Raw genomic sequence first — 23,603 nt, forward strand, 5'->3', positions numbered from 1 at the left:
ATTGTGACTCTCTCTGTCCTTTCCTTTGATCAGAAAGAGAGAGTTTCTCTTGCACTTTTTCCTGTGTGTGCCACTTAAGCAGTTCTGAGTTCCAGGTTGTCCTGCATCTATGCCAAGAAATGTGGAAGGAAAAAAACCCAGGACACTCAACCATCTTACTGGACCTTCTTGGAGTTTTGATTTCCCTCGCCAATCTACCTGCTATTATTTCCTTTCAGTCTTCATTAGTTGCTTTATGTGTTCTGTCTAGGGTTTATAGACGGAATCAGTGGGAGAGAGACCGAGGAGTCTGCTTACTCCATCTTGACCGGAACCAGATCCAGAGCCATTTAATAATTTTAGATTTGCTTGTCATCTGAGAATGAGAAACAATTTTATTTTCAAACTCAGCAAGACCTGTCACCTTTATATTTAAGTGTTTGTTCTTTAGCTTATCTTTATACCCTCTCATTTTAATGTAGGAGTTGGAAGAGGCCAGGTGGCACTGTCAACACTGTGCCTGGACAATTCTGTGGCTAGATCACATGGTTCATCGGTACAGTTTCTATTTTCCAAGTTACCATGGATGTCAATGTTGCTAAACTTCCCACCACTGTATAAAAATGTCTCCTTCCTTCCAGATTCCAAGAATATTTTCCTCATGTTTATTTGAGCCTCCACCGACAGACGTTCAAGGCCGGTCCCAAAGCCAGTGCACGTGTTTTAGGTTTCTATTACAGCGTCACTCACTCTGGTTCCAACTTCTGTATCAGTTAAAGTTTGATCAGAGTTGCAAAACCACTTTAAGCAAAGTAAGGCATATATTGTGGGGATTCGAACACACATGATTATGGGAGCTGGTGATGCAGTCTGTGCAATCTGTCCATGCTGAGTCAAGACCTGGGCCTGAGTCAGCGGGATGGACAAGCTTCATGGGGTAGGTGGGGGGGAGGGGGGGAAGGATGCTAAGTGGAGAAGTGAAGATGGCAGGGGCAAACTGGAACCTGTGTGGATGGATGAATGGGAACCCGTGTGTCCCACCTCGGTCTCTCGTGCCTCCAATCCTCCAACTTCGGTGATGAAGGTGACCTGCAGAAGAGCTGGTGCACTTCGCTGTGGAGTTACACGCAAACTTAACCAGGATTTGGAGAAGCTGAATAAGCAGCTGGAGGGCCTGGAGGCCGAGCTGCTGCCCTCCATCGCCAGGTGAGCCAGTGGAGGCACCGCTGTGCTGGGAGCTGCCACGGCACCTGACCCCACATGGACCTTCTGACTTCCTGCAAACACTGCTCCCGTTTCACTTCTGCCTTCCAAATGTTGCTCAGGTTTTCTGGGATCCATAGTTCCAGCTTAGCTACACTGACATCGTACAAAACCACCACAGTCTCCAAGCTGCTGGCCAGGGGTTAGGGGTATAGCCCGAGAATGCACAGGAAGTGTTTGTCTCTCTGTAATGGCAGAGATTGGCCATTTGAGGATGTGTGTGAATCAAGTTCAAAGAACACACGTAAAGGTAGGAAAGTTAGTATTTATAAACCAGTGATACTACAAAACTAGCAAATAAAAATGAATAAACGTCCAGAATAAATTTTAATAAAACTTTTAAAGTGATGATTAATGCTGTTCCAGCATATACGAAACTGATCATTAAGATGCTGATAGGTTTTCTGCATTAGTCTGCTAGGGCAGCCACAACAAAGTACCACAGACTGGGTGGCTTAAACAACAGAAATGTATATTCTCACAGTTCTGAGTCTGAGATCAAGGTGTTGGCAGCGTTGGTTTCTTCCGAGGCCTCTCTCCTTGGCTTGCAGACGGCGCCTTCTTGCTTTGTGTTCAGATGGTCATCTCTCTGTGGGTGCACCTGTTGGTGTCTCTGTGTCCTAATCTCCTCTTATAAAGACACCAGTCATTGGATTAGGGCCCACTCTGATGACTCTACTTTAAGTTAATTACTTCTTTAAAGGTCCCATCTCCAAATACAGTCACGTGCTGAGGTACTGAGGTTTAGGACTTCAACATATGAATTTGGAGGGGGGGACACAATTCAGCCCATAACATTTTCTGTAGTACAATAAAGTTTGAGCAATTCTACATGCTCTATTTTCTTGTTGGAAATCCACAAAGTCTATTTGTATATGAAAGATTATACTAAGTCTTGAAAAATATCCAGTATTCATCTTTAACACACCCCACCATTGTATACATTCTTTGTCGATAATCCTAAACCGTCTTTTGTCTCTTATACATTGGCCAGTAATGTTGGACAATTGCACGGTGATCCAACCTGCCAGCTGGTGGTGGCAGTCAGGCAGGGAAATGCATGTGAGGCGGAGGAAAGCAAGTACAAACTAGAACTCAGGTCCAACTCTCATCAGAACCTGTGCTGCTCTCTCGGCCCCTCCAAGCCTCAAACTTCGAAGATGCTTGGTGAGTTTCTGTAGATCTACGCTGAGAGATCGCTTTGTAAGGGGGCAAAAGGGTTGGCCTTTGCCACATGGAATTGCCTCTTCCACCTGTACCAAGGGCATCTTCCAGACTGCTAGGGGCCTGGAGTCTCCTTGCTCACCTATAGCTGCTGGCCTTTCACCTGGCCCAGCCTCTGCTCACTTCTTTGTTTTCTTGTTCTTTGCAGGTGAGGAAAGGAGCAGAGCTGTGGACACCACTGGGGTGTGACAGGCAGCTGGGCAAGGACCCATCCAGGAAGATGAGGCCAGTTCTGAGTGGGTGGGGATGGGTGACAAAGGTTACTGACTTGCACGGGCAGCTAGTTCTGCAGTGGCAGTGGAAGAAAGAGCCCCTGGCCACAGCCCAGCTCAGAGAACCCAGTCAGCCATCTAGCTGTATATACCACTCGCTCGGGCCTTTCCCGGCCCGCGGCCTACTTTCTGCTTCCTAATCTTACCTTTCCAGCCTAATGCTCATTTCAGCTAGAGTTCTTTCCCTGGGCCCTGCGTCCCATTCTGAGCAATTCCTGTGGCTCTGGCCTTGCAGGAATTATCTGAGTCAGACCCCAGACTCACTCCACACCTCAGCCAAGGGAGGACCCTCCCCCACTACCTTGGCACCTGCGGAGGCAGATGGTTCTCTCTGTTCTCGTCGTGCTCTCATTGTGAATCGTCTCCAGGCATTGCAGGTAGAATTTGTCAGCTTCTAATGTCAGCTAAGCTTGCAAACTGGTATCTTCGCAGCCTAGTGAAGATGATATGATTTTAACGAAGTGTGCGTCTCAACAGCGACTGACCTGGCAGGTTAGCACAGTAATGACAGCTTTCGTTTGAGCAGGGCACGGTGCAAGTTGCTTTACATGCAGTATCTCTACTCCTCACAAGAGAGCACGTTGTCCCAATTTTACAGAGAAACTGGGCTCCCAGAGAGCAGCTTCTCACGGCTAGAGCGTGTCAGAGCGTCAGCTCGGGCCCCCGTCTCCCGACTCCAGGGCCCGGGCCCTCACACGAGCCTTCACAGACGTACTGGTTTATGTTAAAACAGCCCTTAGCACAGCACTGTCCTCACTCTCTATGGATTTACTGCATTTCACTCTAAATCCCGATTCAGAGTGAGTGCCCCTCCTCCCCCGGCCATAGCCTCTGTCAGAATGCTCCCCTTGGAACTCAGTACACTCGGTTCCATGAAAACCATTCGTACCCCGAGCCCGGTTCACTGAGTTGCTTTGGGAAATATACTGTTTCCAAATTGAAACTACCACATAAATGTGAGGGGAGGTATTGGTGCATCTCTCTCCCTGGCTGGCCGCGATCTGTTATGTCTGCGCCTTTTCTTTTTCAGAATCTCCCTTTCTCATGGCTGCGTCCAGCAACGCCCGCCCTCCATCTCACAGAATGTAGTTGCATTTTAAGCCAACATCCCTTAAAATCTTATACACATCTTTTCTTTTTATATTTTAAGAACAAAATGATACACTTAAGAACGTACCAATTTAACCAAATAGGCTTAATTGTGGGGCTGTCACAGCGGTGTGTATTTGGTAGAATTTCGTGTTCTCGTTTCACGGTATTAAGAGAGGGTGAGTGAGCGACTTTATATTCCTTTAAGTCATAATTTACAAGGCAGTTTTACAAATGTTTTCTCACTGGCCCCTTAAGAATCTCTCAGAGGCTTAGACCAGTTGGTATGTCACGGAGGAGGGAGGGTGACTGTCCGTGATCCTGCAGCTGGCGTGGAGAGAGAAGGCCTTCTGGTCTGAGAGCTGTGCGCTTTTACTCCACCTCACACTCAATTCAGGTCCTTTTTTTTCTTTTTTTATGAACATATATCCCCATATCTCCTCCCTCTTGCGTCTCCCTCCCTCCCTCCCTATCCCACCCCTCTAGGTGGTCACAAAGCACCGAGCTGATCTCCCTGTGCTATGCGGCTGCTTCCCACTAGCTGTCTATTTTACATTTGGTAGTGTACCTATGTCCATGCCACTCTCTCCCTTCGTCCCAGCTTACCCTTTCCCCTCCCCGTGTCCTCAAGTCCATTCTGTACGTCTGCGTCTTTACTCCTGTCCTGCCCCTAGGTTCCTTTTTATCCACACGGCGACTGACTTCTCCTGTGGACCAGGGCGCTGTGATGAAAGAACACCCCACCCTCCTTCCCCTGTTCACACAGTGTGCCAAGAGTTCTGGGCAGTGCGCACCGCCTCGCTGGCTATAATCTGACAGGGCCGTGGCTGCAGTGGCCCCGGGGAGGGTCCCTGCCGGCTCCTCTGTTCCCTGGAGCCTGGGAGATGGAGCTCCCCCCCCCCTTCCTGCAGCTCCTCAGGCTCTGCTGTGCAGGTGAGGAGCGTCCATTCGCACCGACCGGACTGCAGGACAGATCACCAGGTCAGTGCAGTTCGGAGCCTGGCCTCCAGAAAGCGTCTCCCTTCCTCGCTGCTGCCAGAAAGGAAAGAAGGGACCTTCAATCCAGTCTCTCTACCCAGGGACCCTCTTACAGGTAAGAGATGCAGTCTGATAGTGTATGACCTTCCGCTGGTTTTGCCCATGTTAAGTGAGACCTCATGGAACAAAGCAGCCATGCAAAGAGCTGGAGAAGAACATTCTAGGAAGAGAGAACAGGAACTAGAAAGCCCTGAGGAGAGAATGAACAGGGCGAGTTTTAGAAACGGGAAGGAGACCAGTGTGATGAAAGCGGGGTTCAGCAAACTTTTCTTGCAAAGGGCCAGCTAGTAAATATCTTAAGCTTTTAGGCCAGTCGGTCTTGGTCGCAACTGCTCTGCTCTTGTAGCACAGAAGCCGCCCTGGACGATGCATACACGGATGGGCGTGGCTGTGTTCCAACAAAACCATATTTATGGACACTGGTAATTGAATTGCCTATCATTTTCACATGTCACAATATAGTGTTCTTCTTTTGATTTTTTTCCCAACCGTTTAAAAATGTAAAAACCATTCTCAGCTCGGGAGCTGTACAAAAACAGGCAGTTGGCTGGGTTTTGCCCATGGGCTGTCATTTGCTGACCCCAGGGCTAAAGCATGGGGAGCGAGTGGGAGAAAGAGTAGTCCCAGATGGAGTGAGAGAGAATGAGGTGGGCGCAAGCCAGACCCCATGCAGGGGTTTTGTAGGCCATGGAAGCAAGAGCGGATTTTATTCTAATTGCTGTGGGGAATGCCTGAGGGGCTTTAGGCAGGAGTGTGACGTGATATATTTTAATAACACTCTGGTGCATCTGAGTCTAGAGTGGACTGTCAGGAGACAAAAGTAGAAGCAGAGATACCAATAAGGAGCCTTCTCCATCAGACCAGGAAGAGACGACAAAGTCCTGGAATGGGAATTAGATCCCCAACCTCAAAGGGAGTGGCCCATCAGGGGGATAGGTGTTTGAGCAGAGCACCTGGTACATAGCATGTTCTCAGTAAGTGTACGTTCCCTACACTTTCCTTCCTTCTTTGGTGATAAAAAGGCTGGAATACTGGTTTGGTCCAAATCTCTCACCACTCTCAGAAAAATGAGTCATTCTACTAAAAATAAGTCAGATAATATCATGAAAAGTGAGTGGACACACACTTAAGTTTTGTTAATGACTCTGTGATAGGTTTTGTGTGTGTGTGTGTGTGTGTATTCATATTTTTGTTGAGCCACATGAAATAGCTAAAATTTTCTACTGATTAAGGTTTATTGAGATCACTGGCCTTATTGGTGCTCTGAAAATACATTTAGTTTTAATCTATTTAGTTGTCCTCATTAAAAGTATTAACATGTAAATCAAACCATCATGCTGTATGCCTTAAATTTATATAATGATGTATGTCAATTATTTCCCAATAAAATTGGAAAAAAGAATTAACATATTGAAAAGGTTTTTAAAAATTATCCTTAAGTACAAGAGAAAAAACCAAACTTGATCATTTTGCCAGAATTAACAAAAACCAACCTTTATACACCATTCCATGTTCTCCCAATCTCTTAATCTCATCTGGCATTGAATCGGCATAAAAATGTAAGAAACACCAAAGTCACGAATTTGCCTGATATTGGCAAATTATCAACTTGGAAAAGGGGGCTGAATCACCCTGGATCCCATATGGGACCACATAAGACCATGAGGTTGAGATGAGGCGTGATAAAAATCTAACCAACCCAGAATCTGGGCATGAAGTAGACAGTTGTAGGGTTAAAGATTTTACACCTATTTGATTTTATGTACTTAGAAAGGTAGAGGTGGTTAATCAGTAGTTATTAATATTATATTTACAGCAAAGCATACATATGACCATAGTTCTTGGCCCAGGACGGCTCTGGGGAGAATCCTTCCTCGCCTCTTCCAGTTTCCCATGGCTCCGAGCATTCCTTGGCTTGCAGCTGCACCACTGTAGTCTCTGCCTTTGTCCTCACGTGGATTTGTCCTCTGTGGGTGTGTCTTCTTCTCTTCTTTATAAGGACACTTGTCTTTGGATTGAGGGCCCACCAGGATGACCCAGAATGATCTCATTTCCAGATCCTTAACTGATGACAAGTCTACTGTCATCTTTATTTTTGTTCTTTTTTTATATAATACCTTTTTCTTCTCTGGCTGCTCTTAAGATTTTTCTCTTTATCATGTGTTTTCAGAAATTTGGTTATGATTTACCTCACTGTGTTTTATTGTTTGTTTGATTGATTGTCCTGCTTAAGGTTTGTTGAGCTTCTTGCATCTATGGGATTCATCAAACTTGGAAAATTTTTGGTCATTATTTCCTCAAAGATTTTTTTCTGGCCTCCCCCCATTCCTCTCTCTTTCTCTTTCTGGGATTTCAGTTAAATATATGTGTGTCAGATTGCTTCGCATTACCCCAAAGGATCACTCAGTCTTTGTTTATATTTTCATTTTCTTTCCGTCTTTTTTTTTTTTAATCTCTGTGCTTCATTGTGGATAGATCGTATTGCTATCACTTCATATTCCCTGGCCTTTTGTGCCTAATCTGCTGCTATTCCTATCCAGTGAATTTTTTTGAAATAAACTTTTATTTGAGAAGAGTCTTAGATTTACAGAAAAACTGCAAAGATAGTACAGAGTTCCTGTATACTCCTCACCCAGTTTCCCCTATTGCTAACATTTTACATTACTGTGACACATTTGTTACAGCTAATGAACCAATGTTGGTATATTACTATTAACTAAAGTCCATACTTCATTCAGATTTCCTTAGTTTTTACCTAATGTCCTTTTTCACCTCTAGGATGCCACATTACATGTAGTTATCATGCCTCCTTAGGCTTCGCTAGGTTGTGACAGTTTCTCATACTTTTTTGTTTTGGATGCCTTTGAGAGTTTTGAGGAGGTATTTTGCGGAATGTCCCTCAGTTTGGGTTGGTCTGATGTTTTCCGCATGGTTAGACCGAGTGTATTAGGTTTTTTTTGCTGTCGTAATAAATTACTACAAACTTAGTGGCTTAAACAATACAACACAAATATATTACTTACAATTCTGTAGGTCAGAAGTCTGACGTGAGTCTCACTGGGTCAAAATCAAAGTGTCAGAGGGCTGTATTCCTCTCTGGAAGTTCTGGGGGATTCTGTGTCCTTGTCTTAGCTTCTAGAGGCCATTTACAACCCCTTGGCTGGGGGTCCCTTCCTCCATCTACAAACCGAGCAACTCTCTCTGACCTTCCGTCTCTGACCTGCTACCATCGTCACATCTCTCTCTCTGTCTCTGGCGACAGAGCAGTAAAAGGTCTCCACTTTTAAGGACTCATGTGATTAGACTGGGTTCACCCAGATAATCCAGGGTAGTCTCTGGATCTCAAGGTCCCTATCCTTAATCTCATCTGCAAAGTCTCTTTTCCCATAAAGTAATATATTCTGGGGTTTAGAATATGGACATTTGGGGGGCCATTATTCTGCCTACCACATTGGAGTTACAGATTTTTGATACAAAGGCCACTGAGTCATTTTCATTACATCATATTAAGGGTTCATGCTATCAACATGATTTATCACTGATGATGTTAACTTTGATCACTTGGGTGAGGTAGTTTGTCAAGTTTCTCCACTATAAAGTTATCTTTGCCTCTATTTCCATACTGTTCTCTTTGGAAGGAATTCACTAGGTGCATCCCACACTTAAGGGATTAGAATTATGCTCTACCTCCTTGAGGGAGTAGGACCTACATAAAATTATTTGAAATTTTTCTGTATGCATATTTGCATTTATTTATTTATTATCATTGATTTTTATTAGTATGGACTCATCAATATTTATTTTATACTTTGAGTTATAATCCAATATTTTCTTTTTTTTTTTTTTGTTCAAACTGTTTCAGCATAGGTCTTTCATTTGGCTCCTTTGTTCCTTTGACATGCCTCCATCATTTTGTTTTTTTGAGAACTTTCTTGCTTTCTGTATATTCTCTGCCCCAGCTCTAGAATCTCATTTCTCCAAGAAGTCCTGGTTTCTTTTATTGGAGAATGGATTTAGAAACCAAGATCTGGTTCTGGGTTCATCCAGTTAAACTTTCAGATGGTGTACTTTTTATCTTAGAATTTTCATTTATTTCTTTTTGATATCTTCCTTTTCTCTTTCTCATTAGGTTCATATTCCTTTAAATATGTGTTCACAATTATAAGATCTTTAAAAAAAAAATCTTTGTCTTCTACTTCCATCATATCTAGCTTTTATTTGTATCTATTCCTACTGCTTTTTTTTCTTGATTCTCGGTCATGTTTTCTTACTTCTTGGCATGTTTAGTAATTTTTTATTAGATTTTAGACATTGTGTATTTTATGTTGCTGAATGTTTGAATTCTTGTTTGATTTTTCATCTTTAATGAGTTTTTGGCTTTGTTTAGGTAAATAGTTTTTTTTGTTTTGTTTTGTTTTTTAAATTTATTTATTTATTTATTTATTTATTTATTTATTTATTTATTTATTTTTGGCTGTGTTGGGTCTTCGTTTCTGTGCGAGGGCTTTCTCCAGTTGCGGCGAGCGGGGGCCACTCTTCATCGTGGTGCACGGGCCTCTCACCGTCGCGGCCTCTCCCGTTGCGGAGCACAGGCTCCAGACGCGCAGGCTCAGTAGCTGTGGCTCATGGGCTTAGTTGCTCCGCGGCATGTGGGATCTTCCCAGACCAGGGCTCGAACCCGTGTCCCCTGCATTGGCAGGCAGATTCTTAACCACTGCGCCACCATGGAAGCCCTAGGCAAATAGTTTTACTCGCATTTCAGCTTTATCCCTTCAAGACCTGATTTTAATTTTTCTAAGACATATGGAAAGTAGCCCCGCTCTAGCGTTTGTTCAGCCCCACCAGAGAGGCATAAATGGCTTGGCATCTCCATTCTGCCTGTTGGGAATTTGATCAATTCCAAGGTCTGTGTAAGCTCTAGGAATATTTCGTTTACCATGCCCCAGTCATTGTTTGTCCAGCCTTTTGGAGTTCTGGTTTTCACATGCCTAGTCCAGAACTCAGCAAACGCTAGAGGGGACCGTACAAATTTCTGGAGCTCTTTTTCTGTGTAACTACGTCTTTTTGAGAACTCTGCCTCACAACTTCCATCTACCCAAGCTTCTCTGATGTCTGATCTTTGTTTCCTCAGTTTCTTCCCTGCTTCTATTTGGGTCCCCCCATCCCTGCAGCTGCAGCATGGAAATCACCGCCAACAGAAAGCCCAGGTCTCACTTCATCTGATTCCCTTTTCTCAAGGGTCATTGTCCTAAGCTGCCTGAAAAACTGTTGTTTCATATGTTTTGTCCAGTTTTCTAGTTGTTTACTGCAGGTTGTCAAGTCTAGTCCTTATCACTCTTTCATGGCCAAACTATCCCTTCCTTTCTTAATTGTGATGTCTTGATATAGATCTTCACATCATATCTTCATTTACATATTGAATTAGACATTGGGGTGCCTTTTAAATTTGGAAAATCATGTCCCTCAAAATTTCCTGAGGAATTTTCTTATGCCTCTACTAATTTCCTGTCCACGGTTATCTCAATTCTCATCTTCTAAAATTTGTACTAGATACTGGATCTCTTGCACTGAGTATCCATTTTTTATTATTTTTTCCTATTGTCCATTTCTTTATTATTTTATTATGCTTTATATTGAGATTTACTTGACTTTATCTTCCAGTTATTCTATAGAATTAAAAAAATGTTCTGTCATATTTTTAATTTCTAGGAACCCTTTTGTATTCTCTAATTGTTCCTTTTAATATCATTTTGTTCTTCTTTTGTAGACGTAATATCTTCTCTCACATCTTTAATGATATTAACATTTTTTGACATTTTCTTTCCCACACCATCTTTGTTTCCTCTGAGTTCTTTGTTCTGTTTTTTTTTCATCATGGTTATATTAGAGTGTCTCTTGGCCCTTGAGTGTTCACTCTTAAAAGTAAGGCACCAAAAAGCTCACCTGACCAGAAGCTCAGCATACATGTGTTGGTCTTATACACTGGTGGTCTTCACTGAGGCAGATCGGGGGACCAGTTGTTGTTTTTACTGAGGCCCTGCAAATATCACTGTTTACAAGTATTTTCTCTGGGGTAGCACCCTCCAATCTCCTCTCTTGGAATTTTATTCTGGATGTTGGTGTTCTGGGTCTGAGCAGTAGAAAAGAAATGGAGATTTCACTGTTCCACACACAGACTCCCTCAATTCTCTTGCTTCAGATGGAACTCCACCTCTGCTCACCTCAGAATCTGGAGGGAGAAGAGAGGTCAACAAACTGCTTGGGAACTGGGTGGGGGTGGAGAACTGGAGGGATCAATTTAATCCTGCTGCCCCCTGCCCAGTTGTTCCCATTCCTGTGCTTTTCTGGGTTCTGTATGGAAAATTAGCTCACTCCTCAACTCCCTTTGCAGCCACTAAGGTTCGACCTTCCTTCTCTCTGCTTAGTCTTTGATATTCATCTTTCCAAATTCTCTCTCTATATACTGTGGGCACAGACATCTCCTAGTTTCCAAATGATGGATTTTTGATCCAAATGATGCATTTCTGTTACCTGTTTTCCTTGATGTTTCTTGGTGAATTTTGAGAGACGGTGGTTGGGTGGGTATGTCTTTACTCTGTCACTCTGAAACCAGAGTCTCCCACATTTTTGTAGCAGAAAACAGGACTCTTATAATTCCTTTATTTTTGTTTCATTAAAGCCTAAACTTGGAGATAAATTAAATTTTAATCTAATTTGAGCTTTTTACTGGCTAATAGGAAGAAATGAAGTATATAGAAAAAGGGTTAGAGGTCATCAAACATCTAGATAAAATACTAGTTTAGTGCACAGGTGTTTTGCCTACGTGACCACAAGCTCAACATCTGAGCATTAGATATTTTCTTCTTTAGTTTTCACCGCTGTCTGGAATCATCATAGCCATGTAATTAAAGTAACTTGTGAGCGGAATGCTGATTTAACAAATAACTTGAGGCTACTCTTCTGTACATGCTGAACGTGGCCATGGACAGATCCACTACATTACATCAGCCCGTCCGCTGATACACGCCCTAACCTAAGAGCTTCCAAGGAATTCACATCTGCAGGCACTGATCTGGTGACTGTCACCTTTCGCTTTCATTCCATGGAATCAGTTAAAGTATCCCAAGGAAATAGTTCTCAGCCTATAGTTTTAGAGGCCAAAGAGCTGCCTTAGCGATCTTCTTAAATGCACATATTTCTTCCACATGTTGGATGTAGGAGTCTTTCTGCCCCCATATCCACTTTTTAACTGAAAAAACTAGTTTCCTAACTATACCAATATATTTAATGTATAATTCAACAAAATCCCTTTGGCCTAAACACAGAACTGGCCTGGACTGTAGGACCAGATGAATTTGTTAGATGGCTGTTCTGTGTGGGATGAGAGGACATTTTAAAGTCTGAAAGCTTCTGTGAAGGATTTTTAAAGCTGGCTGTTAAGTATAACACACACACACACACACACACACACAAATCTATTTTTAATTGCTCATTTATTTATTGTGTGAGCATTTTATTTTATTTTTATTTTTTTTATTGGGGTATAGTTGTTTTAATTGCTTATTTATTTTTAACCTGCTCTTTAAGGTACAGCTCAAATCCCACTACCCGCAGGAAGCCTGAGCCGTTCCTTGGTACCCTTACTATGCTTTCTTGTTTACCATGTGGAATCATTTATTTCTGGGCTTGACTGATGAAGGTGTCATGCTGATGTGACGGACACCTATCACTCGGTGAATAACCCTCAGAGAAGACCGGACTAAGGTCTCTACTTTTCCTGAGGCCACTGAACTGACATCACGGACATACCAGTAATGGTGAACAGAAACGCACACAGCACTTTCTCCAAGTGTATTCAGTGGGCCAGCCTCCAGCAGCTGCTTGCTTCCCTCCTGTGAATGCATCCAGCCTGCCTGGAGGGGAAGCCGTGGTGGTTCTGTAAGATGCTGTAGGAGAATGCATCAGGGTGAAGCAGAGAACCCTTAACAAGAGCAGGGCTCAAGCTGGCATGAGAGCAACGGCCTTTATTCCCACGGTCTTACACTTTAGGAAACCCCTCCTTACCTTTCAGGTAGCAGATATGCACAGAAAGGGCCACGATGGGCCTTTCCCACGGGGAGAGCAGGAGGATCTTATAGGGAAGTGAAACGCCAGCTGCTTAAAAGTGTCTCCATCGAGGGTCTATTGGGTGGCTCTGGGTTAAAGCACTCTTACCAGAAGGGCCCTGAAGTGATATAAACATAGTGGACACTCAAGAAAAGTCTAGGGCTTCCCTGGTGTCGCAGTGGTTGAGAATCTGCCTGCCAATGCAGGGGACACGGGTTCGAGCCCTGGTCTGGGAAGATCCCACATGCCGCGGAGCAACTGGGCCTGTGAGCCACAACTACTGAGCCTGCGCATCTGGAGCCTGTGCTCCGCAGCAAGAGAGGCCGCGATAGTGAGAGGCCCGCGCATTGCGATGAAGAGTGGCCCCCGCTTGCCACAACTAGAGAAAGCCCTCACACAGAAACGAAGACCCAACACAGCCAAAAATAAATAAATAAATAAATAAACTTGAAAAAAGGCCACAAGCAAAATTATTTTTTTTAAAAAAGTCTATTGATAATTATCAAGGGCAGTTTCTCTCTCTCTCCTTCTCTCTCTGACACACACATACAATACCAAGCAAAACAGAAATCAGAAATCAAAGTGATTTTAATCTTTCTCTTTAATCTGCTCTGTATTTCCAAATTTTCATTTTGTTTTAAAATTATCATCGTTTTTTTTTTTTTAAAGGAAAAACTGTTCTTAAATTTATTTATTTATTTATTTTTGACTGTGTTGGGTCTTCGTTTCTGTGCGAGGGCTTTCTTTAGTTGTGGCGAGCGGGGGCCACTCTTCATCACGGTGCGCGGGCCTCTCACTGTCGCGGCCTCTCTCGTTGCGGAGCACAGGCTCCAGACGCACAGGCTCAGTAGTTGTGGCTCAAGGGCCTAGTTGCTCTGTGGCATGTGGGATCTTCCCAGACCAGGGCTCAAACCCGTGTCCCCTGCATTGGCAGGCAGATTCTCAACCACTGCGCCACCAGGGAAGCCCTATCATCTTTTTCCTCAGTACAAAAATAAATAAAGAAAAAAATTAGTAGCTCACCTGTCCTTAAGGTGACCAATATTAACAGCTTCATATCTACACCTTTATCCTTTTAAATTCAAACTTTTTTGGGGGGTGTCCACTGTTGTCTTTGCAAAAAGGAGATCAAAATATGAACCTTTCTTTGCATCTTGATCTTCATTCTTTATAATACATCCTGGTCCCCTGTCCAGAACAACAGATATTCTTAATTTGTTCTTTTTTATTGGTGCATAACATCCCACAGAATGGATCAACCCCAGTTTATTCAATCATTCAGTTATCAACATTCAAGTTCTTTCTGATTTTGTCACTACAAAGAAGTCTGTATTGCTCTAATATTCTTCTATAATCATGTATTATTTATATTAGAAAATATCATTTAGACTATAAAAATAGAGAGATAATTACTATAAAGTCAAGAAACAGATGCTGAATGAACAGATAAATGAATGTATTAAAATGTTACCTGGGAGTGGGGCCACATGCCATTTCTGTCTTGAAATAATCATCTTTGCACTGTGGGCCCTGTCTCCCAACGTGGACCGCAAATGCCTCAAGATCGGGAAGCAGGCCTCTTTCTTCTTTGTTGCCTCCAAAATTGCTGAGCATGGTCCTGTGGAGGGTGGGCAGCCGCAGGCCCACACAAGGCACTGAGCCCTCATAGTGTCTTTTGAAAACAGCTGTCTAGATTTCAGAATGAAAGTTTCCCATGTGTACAATGTTATAAAATGGTGTATTCCCGGGCCAGCCCACAAACTCTTAATTTAACCCATAATGAAGGAAAACTATATACTTGTACCATCATGGTTTCTTATTACTTCTGTGGGAAAAATGTTCTGAATTGAGTTTCTGCATGCAGAGAATCCTCCTCTACTGTGTGTGTGTGTGTGTGTGTGTGTGTGTGTGTGTGTGTGTGTGTGTGTGAGAGACAGAGAGAGACAGAGACAGAGACAGAGAGAGACATCCTACCCTTTACTGCCTTCAAATAAGTTGTTTTCTCTCCCTTCTGCTAATCCTGTTATACGTGGAAATTGAGCAAGCAAAATAGGAAATATGATGACTAAATGTGAAAGTGCCAGAAAGAAGAAAGGCAAAAAAAGAAAAAATTTAACATAAAATTTTGATATTTTGCTTAGAGTCTTCATTCATGTTTGAGATCTAAGAATTTGAATTTGATTGCTAAGAATATAGTAATATTCTTGCATACAAATGAAATGAAACTTTACAAGTAGAAGAGATTCTTTAGTTGTTATAGATTTCTCCTAAGTCAAACTTTTTCAAACGGCATATTTAAAACATGATGTGAATCAAAGCAAAAGCTTATTTAAATATTAATAATGATTATGGAATGTATCACTTATTAATAGCCATTGATCTGGACACACGTTAGTTTGTTTTTATATGTTCCTTTGGAGAGTCCTGTTTGGAGAGTCATTAAAAATGAATATTTTGATAAAATTGAAGACTGGGAGAAACTATATAGCATTTGTAGGAAAAAATTATCTTCTACACAGAGATTTAAAAATTCTTATAAGAATGTAGTGTAAAATATAAGATGTATTAACCAGTGCTTTGTTTTTTGAAGTCCCATGGATAAAACTAGCTAAAACTTACAAGTCAGGCTTCCCTGGTGGTGCAGTGGTTAAGAATCTGCCTGCCAATGCAGGGGACACGGGTTCGAGCCCTGGTCCGGGAAGATCCCACATGCCACGAGCAACTAAGCCCGTGCGCCACAACTACTGAGCCTGTGCTCTAGAACCCGCGAGCCACAACTACTGAAGCCCGCACGCCTAGAGGCCGTGCTCTGCAACAAGAGAAGCCACCGGGATGAGAAGCCCGTGCACTGCAACGAAGAGTAGCCCCCATTCACCGCAACTAGAGAAAAGCCCACGCACAGCAACGAAGACCCAACGCAGCCAAAAATAAAATAAATAAACTTAAAAAAAACCTTACAAGTCCTTTACATAAAAATCATAAGCATATCAAGAAATAATTTTCTGAAATCACCTATAAAAATATATTAAAATGTTTACATTAATAAAAGGAAAATCTATTCTTAAAAATGTTAATTTTTCAAAAGGAAGAAAATCACCCATAGTTCCACTCCTCAAAGACACCCACTATTAATGTTTTGATGTAGTTCCTTTTCACCTTACTTATATGAACATCTTTAGGGTGACCTTACTGTACATATAAAACTTTGTTTTCCTTTTACCCTCGATGGAGCATAAATTTCCTACTATCTTACTTAAGTTCATCATAAGCAAAAATACCAATAAGAGTGTATATGTGGTAAAATATTTGTAAGCATTGTGGAAGATGACAGGGCTGGGTTAGTGTTCCTCTAATTTCTCAATGAGGGAAAAGGCTTGGTGAAAAGTGTCATATAAACATGACATCAACCACATACATTGTGAAACGAGTCGTCATGAATCTGTTGGTTCTGCATCCCTGAAAAGATGAAAAGTTCTCATCAAGGTAGGAAATAAAAACAAGGAACTATGGAGACAATCTGAGCAACTCAAGTGAGGGTGAACCTACAATGTTGGCCCCTCCGCCGAGGCTGGCTCCGCCCAGCCACCCAGCGTGAACTCACCCATCAACCCTCCCTCGGGCGTCTGTTCCTGGGTCTGCATATTTCTTTCTCTCCTTCAGTCTTAAGGTTCTTCACTTATGGTTTGTCGTGTTTTCTTTCTTATCTCCAGTTATAGGAAAATGAAGCAAAACTAACTGCCAGTAGTATTGGTGGCTTTGATCTTTTTCACATTTTTTTTTAAAGCGACAGAACCTTTTCCCCAAATGAAATCTTACGCAGAAACTCAATATGTAAAACAGGAAAGAAAGTGATATTTTTTTTTGGTTGTCCGGAGAGAAGTGGTGCTAAAAACCCAGCATCCACAGCTGGACATTGAGAAAATAGTGGTGGGCTGTTTAAATCAACATTTGCTTTCAAATTACAAAACATCCAAGGCAAATCGTGAAGTTTTACTTACGCCGATTGTTCTGCCAACAAAAATTCAGTTTTGTGGAAACTATTTATTACACACAAGGGGTTTCTGATGGAAAAGAAATTTGAAAATTTTTAGAAATCAAAAAAAAAGAAATACATTTGAAACCATTAAATTTTGGAATGAATGTTGATTTTGTGGTGACACAATCTCTGAAAATTATCATCATTCACTCAAAACAGTCTGAGGAAAATAGCATGTGCCTGGAATCCACAGTTGAATATATCTTCTTTTTTTTTTAAGGGAAGTTTTTATGGGGGTAGGGTAAAAAGAATGAAGTAAAAATTTACTTCATTTATTTGTGGAGATGAAAATCAGAGAGAAAGTTAAAGGGAAAGAAATACCTTAGGAATACCAAAAAGAAATGAAAAAGAAGATTAAACTGTTTCAAAATATCCCCAATGCATTGTTTCCTCAACAAATTCATCATGTAATGAACTGAGAGGTCAGTGCAAGAACAGTTACAAATTCTTCTGAGAAATCCACAAATTAAGAAATCCTTGCATCTCATTGACGTTGAGGAGACAGTTGGGAAATTTATAGCGTGACCTTTTAAAACTACAGAACCCTTCAAAATCTTCCCATTGATCTTAGAATAAAATCCAAAGTCCTTGATCTGGCCTCTGCCCACCTGCCTGTGTCCTTCTTACCCTCATTCAGAACTCTGAAGTCACATTCACCTTCTTTTGGTTTCCAGAATATGCCAGACCCTTTTGCTTTTCAGGGCCTTTGTCTTCAATCTTTCCCCTGGCTCGGGGCTTCGTCACACAATTGATATCAGTTACGTGTTGAAGTGTGTCCCCCTCAAAATTCATATGTTGAAATCCCAATCCCGCAATACCTCAGATTGTCTTTGCAGATGTAATGAATTAAGATGAGATCATATTGGAGTATGGTGGGCCCCTAATCCAGTAAGACTAATGTCCCTGTAAAACAGGGAAATTTGGATACAGACACACATCCAGGGAGAACACCACGTGAAGATGAAGGCAGAGATGGAGTGATGCTGCTACAAGCCGAAGAATGCCCAGGATTGCTGGCCTACCACCAGAAGCCAGGAGGCAAGGAACAGGTCCTTCCCCCATAACCCTCAGAAGGAGCCAACCCTGTGGACACCTTGATCTTGGACTTCCAGCTTCCAGAACTGAGAGGCAATGCACTTCTGTTACTTCCACCACCTGGCTTGTGGTACTGTGTTATGGCAGCCCCAGGAAATGAATACAGTCTCCTCTCCTCCAAGTTTTGGCTTAAATGTCATTTTCTCCTTGAGAAACCTTCCTTGACCGCCTAGATCCCCCAGTATTTTCTATCCAAAGTCCTGTTTGTTTCCCTCAGGACACGGATACAAATCTGTAACTATTTCCTTGGTTTGTCTGTCTGTTGGCATCACCCCCACTAGAATGTAAGCTCCAGGAGAGCAGGGGTTGGTCCTGCCTTGTTCTTACCGGCTTGTCAGGAGCACGGCTAGGAAATGTCTTGGAGTTGCATCTCAGGAGAAGGAGGCAGCGCCGAGAGGTGTGTGTGTGAATTGTCGTGCACCTTTTGGATGTAGTGGAGATGAAACTTTCTGAGGAAGTAGGAGTATTTAAAAATACTGTCAATCCTTTGTTTTCTGACTCTTCTGTCTTTCTGATTGGCAAACTTCCAAACATTTTCCAATAGGATAAGGTGTGTTATTCAAAATGCTCATAAGTTTGGAGACAAAGAGAACAGACTGAACATCATCAAGGTTCACATGCTGTGAATGAGGAGCTTATAGGAAAATGGTGGAAGCTGTAACAAAAATTCTTCAAATATTCGGATTCAGTGAATTATGTGGTTTGCTGAATTTATGTTACAAACTGGAAATTTATTTAAAAAAATTTTTTTTAATTTTATTTATTTATTTTTGGCTGCATTGGGTCTTCGTTGCTGTGCGCGGGCTTTCTCTAGTTGCGGTGAGCAGGGGCTACTCTTCATTGCGGTTCACGGGCTTCTCATTGCGGTGGCTTCTCTTGTTGTGGAGCACAGGCTCTAGGTGCATGGGCTTCAGTAGTTGTGGCACGCAGGCTCAGTAGTTGTGGCTCATGGGCGCAGGCTCAGTAGTTGTGGCGCACGGGCTTAGTTGCTCCGAGGCATGTGGGATCTTCCTGGACCAGGGCTCGAACCTGTGTCCCCTGCATTGGCAGGCGGATTCTTAACCACTGCGCCACCAGCAAAGTCCCTAAAATATTTTTAATACTTGAAACTATTATAGTAATTTTTTCTAAAGAACCTCAAGGCAAGACTATAGGCACTTTTTCTTTCTGACTTTAAAAGCACTACTTTATAGTTTATCACCTTAGAGAAATAATGAATATTTCAAAGCCATTTGGGATGAGACAGAGAAATTATAGCAAAAAAAATTTTTTGAAGTTTTCAAAGTTGAAACCCTTCCTTTTGGACAAGAAAAATTCACTCATCTCTCTCTCCCTCTCTGCCCCCATACACACACACACACACACACACACACACAGATCCTGGCACTTTTAAAGAGTATTTCTTCCCTTCATCAGAAGAACAGGACAAAATTAATATTTATTACTAAGGATTGGGCAATATATTACTCAATTTAAATTCATTATTTTCAGAGAATAATTGCAACAAAATGCACCTCATTTTAGAGTTTCTAGCAAAATGGAAGAAACTGTTACATGAGGTAATATTTCTCCAACTTGATGCCTATGGTCCCTGAACTTTGATTGATGGCTTTTTCAACATCTTTGCAGTTCTACTGTTTCAACTGCAATCTAATATGGCTGTATTCAGTGTGGACTTCACAATGATATTCTTTGCTTTGTATTGGCCAACTGCTCTGGCAAGTGTGGAACACTCATTTTCCATGATTTTATAACGTCTGCTAAATTATAGCAGCATGGAAGAGAGCCTTGGTGGCCAGGACCGAAGTGGTACCAGAGATACTGTGGGGAAAATTAGGGCATCAACTGACAGACTGATGAGGGGGGCACTGATTTAATCAACAGCTATAAATACTTAACCCTTTAGTGAGCATGCCATCATATTCTACATTCATAACTTTAATGTACAGTTATAAAGACTGCGATTATAGATGGAGGTGATGTCCGAGCCATTACTAGGATGATACAATGGAAATTAACATTCCAATTTACTAGACTGTAAGACAACTTCTTGGAAGGCAGATATTTTCATTTGTTTTGTTCACAAGAAAAGTTCTTGGGCATTCAATAAATGATTATTGCTTGACTCAATAAAGGATTATTGCTTAAATGATTATTTTATCAAACTATTCTCATTTATTAGAAAAATAAATTAAAAACCCATTTGAGAGGGGCTAACCTTGACTGTATCTTTAAGTTTCAATCATGGAGAGGTCAATTGCTACATGGCCAAGTAATCACTCTCCTTTCTCGACTCCCTTGAAAAGAAATGAGTCCTGATGCATCCAGGTAGACGGTCCTAGGATGTTCCATCCTGCAGGTGAAACATAAACACGCCTCACTCAGGAGCTCACTCTAGTTTCAATATACTGCACTGCTCAAACAACATCTGTTGCTTTAGACCAGGTGTTTGGTCAGATTTCTTTGGTATGGCAAAGGCTATTTTTTCCAGAAACTTTCAAAAAGGTTATATTTTGCTATACTGATCCGTTTTCCACAGAGATTTATGACTGTGTGCATCTCATCAAAGGGCTAAAATATTTCTTGACGATGTATATCAATACACAGTGGATTTTGGGGTCATATTTACATGTCTTCAAGGGCATAAGAACAGAATGAAATTCAGTCTATGTTTTATCAGTTTAGGGGCCTGGAAGTTGGAAATGATACCCATGCCCAGGGAGCTCCGGGGGCTCAGGAAAGGTGGGAGTTGGTGATGTCTCCCAGTTTCCTGGCTGGTTAATGAAGTGACAAATACAAGGTGGTAGGGAAAGATGTTATGAGTTTAGTTTTGGACATAAATAATTTGTTGTACCCGAGGAACATCTAGAATAAATGCATCCAGAGCTTAGAAATTATAGATGATGGAGTTATCACCAAATAGTGATATCTGAAGTTTTGGATGTGGGTGAGAGCACTCAAAGAGAAAGCATGTAGAATTAGAAAATAGGAGGGGTGAAGACAGAATATCTAGAAACACCATAATTTAGGAGGCTGGCAGCAGAAGAGGAGCCAGCCGAGAAATAAAACAGGAGAAGGATGTCACATAGGCATCGGGCAGTATGATGGGAATTATTAACTGATACAGAGACGCTGAGCAGATGAGGACTGGAAATGGCCCTTTAGAAAAATTACTAGAGGGACTTCTCTGGCAGTCCAGTGGTTAAGACTCGGTGTTTCCACTGCAGGGGGCACAGGTTCGATTCCTGGTCAGGGAACTAAGAGCCCTGCATGCTGCATGGTGGAGCCAAAAAAATTACTAGAAGGAAATACATAAAATATCACCAGGTCTATTCCTTACTGGTAAGATTGCAGGTGTCATATTTTCTTTTCAACTTTTCTGTACTTCCTGCATTCTGCACAATAAATATCGATTACATTTATATTAAAAATACTCTGATAAAGTCTAAAATATTTTTTGAGAACCCAGGGCAAGTACCTATTAATTCCCAAGTAGTTGAGTGCCTCTGTGCTGGACACCATGCTAAGGACAAAACAACGAACAAGAGGATGGCTCTGCTGTTTTACCGAAAGGAATGGAAGCTGGGTTGACAAGGGAGGGGTGTAGAGCTTGTGGGGCACAGTAGCAGGAGATGGGGCTGGAAAAGAAGTTTGGTGCCAGATTATAATGGGCTTTTTATGTCTTGTCAAATAATATGGACTTTATTCTGAAGGCTGTGGAGAGATTTTTGAGGGGTGGAGTTTGGATTGGAATTGTGCTTCACCTGAAGTTGATTTTCTGCTTAACTTGGCTGTTAACCTGGATGAGCCCGAGTTAAGAAGCCCAGTTCTGAGGCCACTGCCATAGCTGAATAAAGGCGATGCAAAGGGGATGGAGGAGGGGCCAGGCCCAGAGAGATTTGGGGTCAGCATCAACAGGTCAGTAGGATACTACTGATTGGATGTGTGTTGGGGGGAAGGAAAACATTAAGGACTACTGGGTTTTTAACTTGGGCCCATGGGTGGTAAAGAGTGACAACTGTCCTACAGAGTTTGTATACAGTTACTCTAATCACCTATAATAGTCATTGCTTTATGAAATAAGAAAGTGACTGGCTGGGTCAAATAGTATTCTATGAGGGGATAAGAAATAATGGTGCATGGGAAATCTATTTTTGAGACCACGGCCACAAAACAGAAGCCTAAACCCTCAGCTGTCTCCTCACCAAAAGCATTGAGATACTTTTCTTTTTCCAGTCCATAGAACTCAATACTTCTGTGACAAAGAGGGTGTTGGAGCTATGTTTTTAGAAAAGTGTTTACATATATGTAGCTCTGGCCTCTCAGGAAGGGACTTTCTGTGTCTGGGAGAGAAGTTTGGGAGAAGGCCAATGAAACTGCATGTGGGGGAAGAAACAGGTATAACCAGGTGAGAATCTATACTTTAAAACAAGGGACCCCAAAAACGGCAGGTCCCAAGTGAACTGTATCAGTTTGAGCTAACACACCTTGAAGGTGGCAGGTGCTGCCCCTGTATTCTTGCATTCTCTCACTCATCCCCATTTCAAGGCATTGAATACTGAGGCATTAGGTTAAGCAACTTGACTGGGGATGCCCAGCTAGTAAGTTAAAGAGGCCAAATTTGAACCTAGCTGCATGTACTACAGTATAAAACCCCTCTCCTGGACCAGCCACATTAAGACATCTTTCAGGAAAATTAGCTCTCACCCTTGCCCATCTCATCCTGCAGGGAGGGAACTTCTGTTGCACACTCAGTCTGGGAGGACGCTGCTGGTGACTTACTAGGGGAAGGCCTTCCTTTTCGCCCCCAGGCGGAGCTCCAGGTGGTGTCCCTGATGACAGCTGCCCTTCAAATGGTTACACACTCAGCTACTGATAAGGGTTCAAATAAAGTTAAGGATGCGTTACTTGGCCCAGTTATTGCACTAGTATCTAAGTAATGCTCTCTTGTCAGTTAATTGCTCCTCATGTTCCTTGGAAGTGGGCAGTGTTACAAAGTGAATTTTTATTCACTCAGAAAACAGGCTCTAAACACCGCTGACACCTGCCCCACCAACTGCATGGCAAGAGCTTTGCCTCCCGACACGCCCTCTTCCTCCCTCCTTCCCTACCTTCAGGTGACCCTTAGGATGGAGAGTCAGGTAGGTACCTGCTGTCCCCTCCTACCGCCGCCAGCTTACGGCCGGAACCCAAGCTCGCGCCCAGTACCCCACCCCCCGGACCCCCACTCGAGTGTGAGCGCCCGGGTGTGCGAGCAGCAGACTCACGCGCAGCCGCTTGTTGCTCCCGCTGCCGCGACGTGGGGAAGTGAAAATGAAATTGACTTTTCTGAGAAATGATGAAAGCGGCGCTGCCTGCCAATGAACAGCGGCGGCGAACTTCCGCACCTCCAGGCCGGGCAGCTCGCGCCCTCCCTCCGCCTCCACCTCCCAGTTGCACAAGCTTGAAACAAACACTGGGGAGGAAGGGCGGAGGGAGGAGGGCGGAGGGGGGAGCGAGCG

General features: G+C 42.6%; 1 protein-coding gene across 16 annotated transcripts; it reads right to left on the reverse strand.

Moving 5' to 3' along the window:
• Positions 1 to 1,556: 1,556 nt before the first annotated feature.
• Positions 1,557 to 23,566, reverse strand: LOC309651803 (uncharacterized protein). 16 transcript variants are annotated; one of them, XR_014258396.1, is made up of 7 exons: positions 23,370 to 23,566; positions 22,810 to 22,974; positions 20,321 to 20,455; positions 14,443 to 14,660; positions 13,995 to 14,159; positions 12,930 to 13,089; positions 1,557 to 4,856 (listed from the first exon to the last, which is right to left on the reverse strand). XR_014258396.1 is itself a non-coding variant. In XM_082444872.1 (6 exons), exons 2-5 carry the CDS (start codon positions 22,817 to 22,819, stop codon positions 14,039 to 14,041), a joined length of 390 nt encoding a protein of 129 aa, XP_082300998.1. In that variant the 5' UTR covers positions 22,820 to 22,974; positions 23,370 to 23,566; the 3' UTR covers positions 8,693 to 13,089; positions 13,995 to 14,038. The 16 variants fall into 16 exon arrangements, 1 of the variants encoding a protein (XP_082300998.1); XR_014258397.1 differs by having other exon boundaries at positions 1,557 to 4,859; XR_014258401.1 differs by lacking the exon at positions 1,557 to 4,856 and adding an exon at positions 8,693 to 12,778.
• Between the last annotated feature and the right edge of the window lie 37 nt (positions 23,567 to 23,603).

Source organism: Balaenoptera physalus (assembly GCF_965194825.1).
Source record: "Balaenoptera physalus genome assembly, chromosome: 21".
Classification (NCBI taxonomy): domain Eukaryota; kingdom Metazoa; phylum Chordata; class Mammalia; order Artiodactyla; family Balaenopteridae; genus Balaenoptera; species Balaenoptera physalus.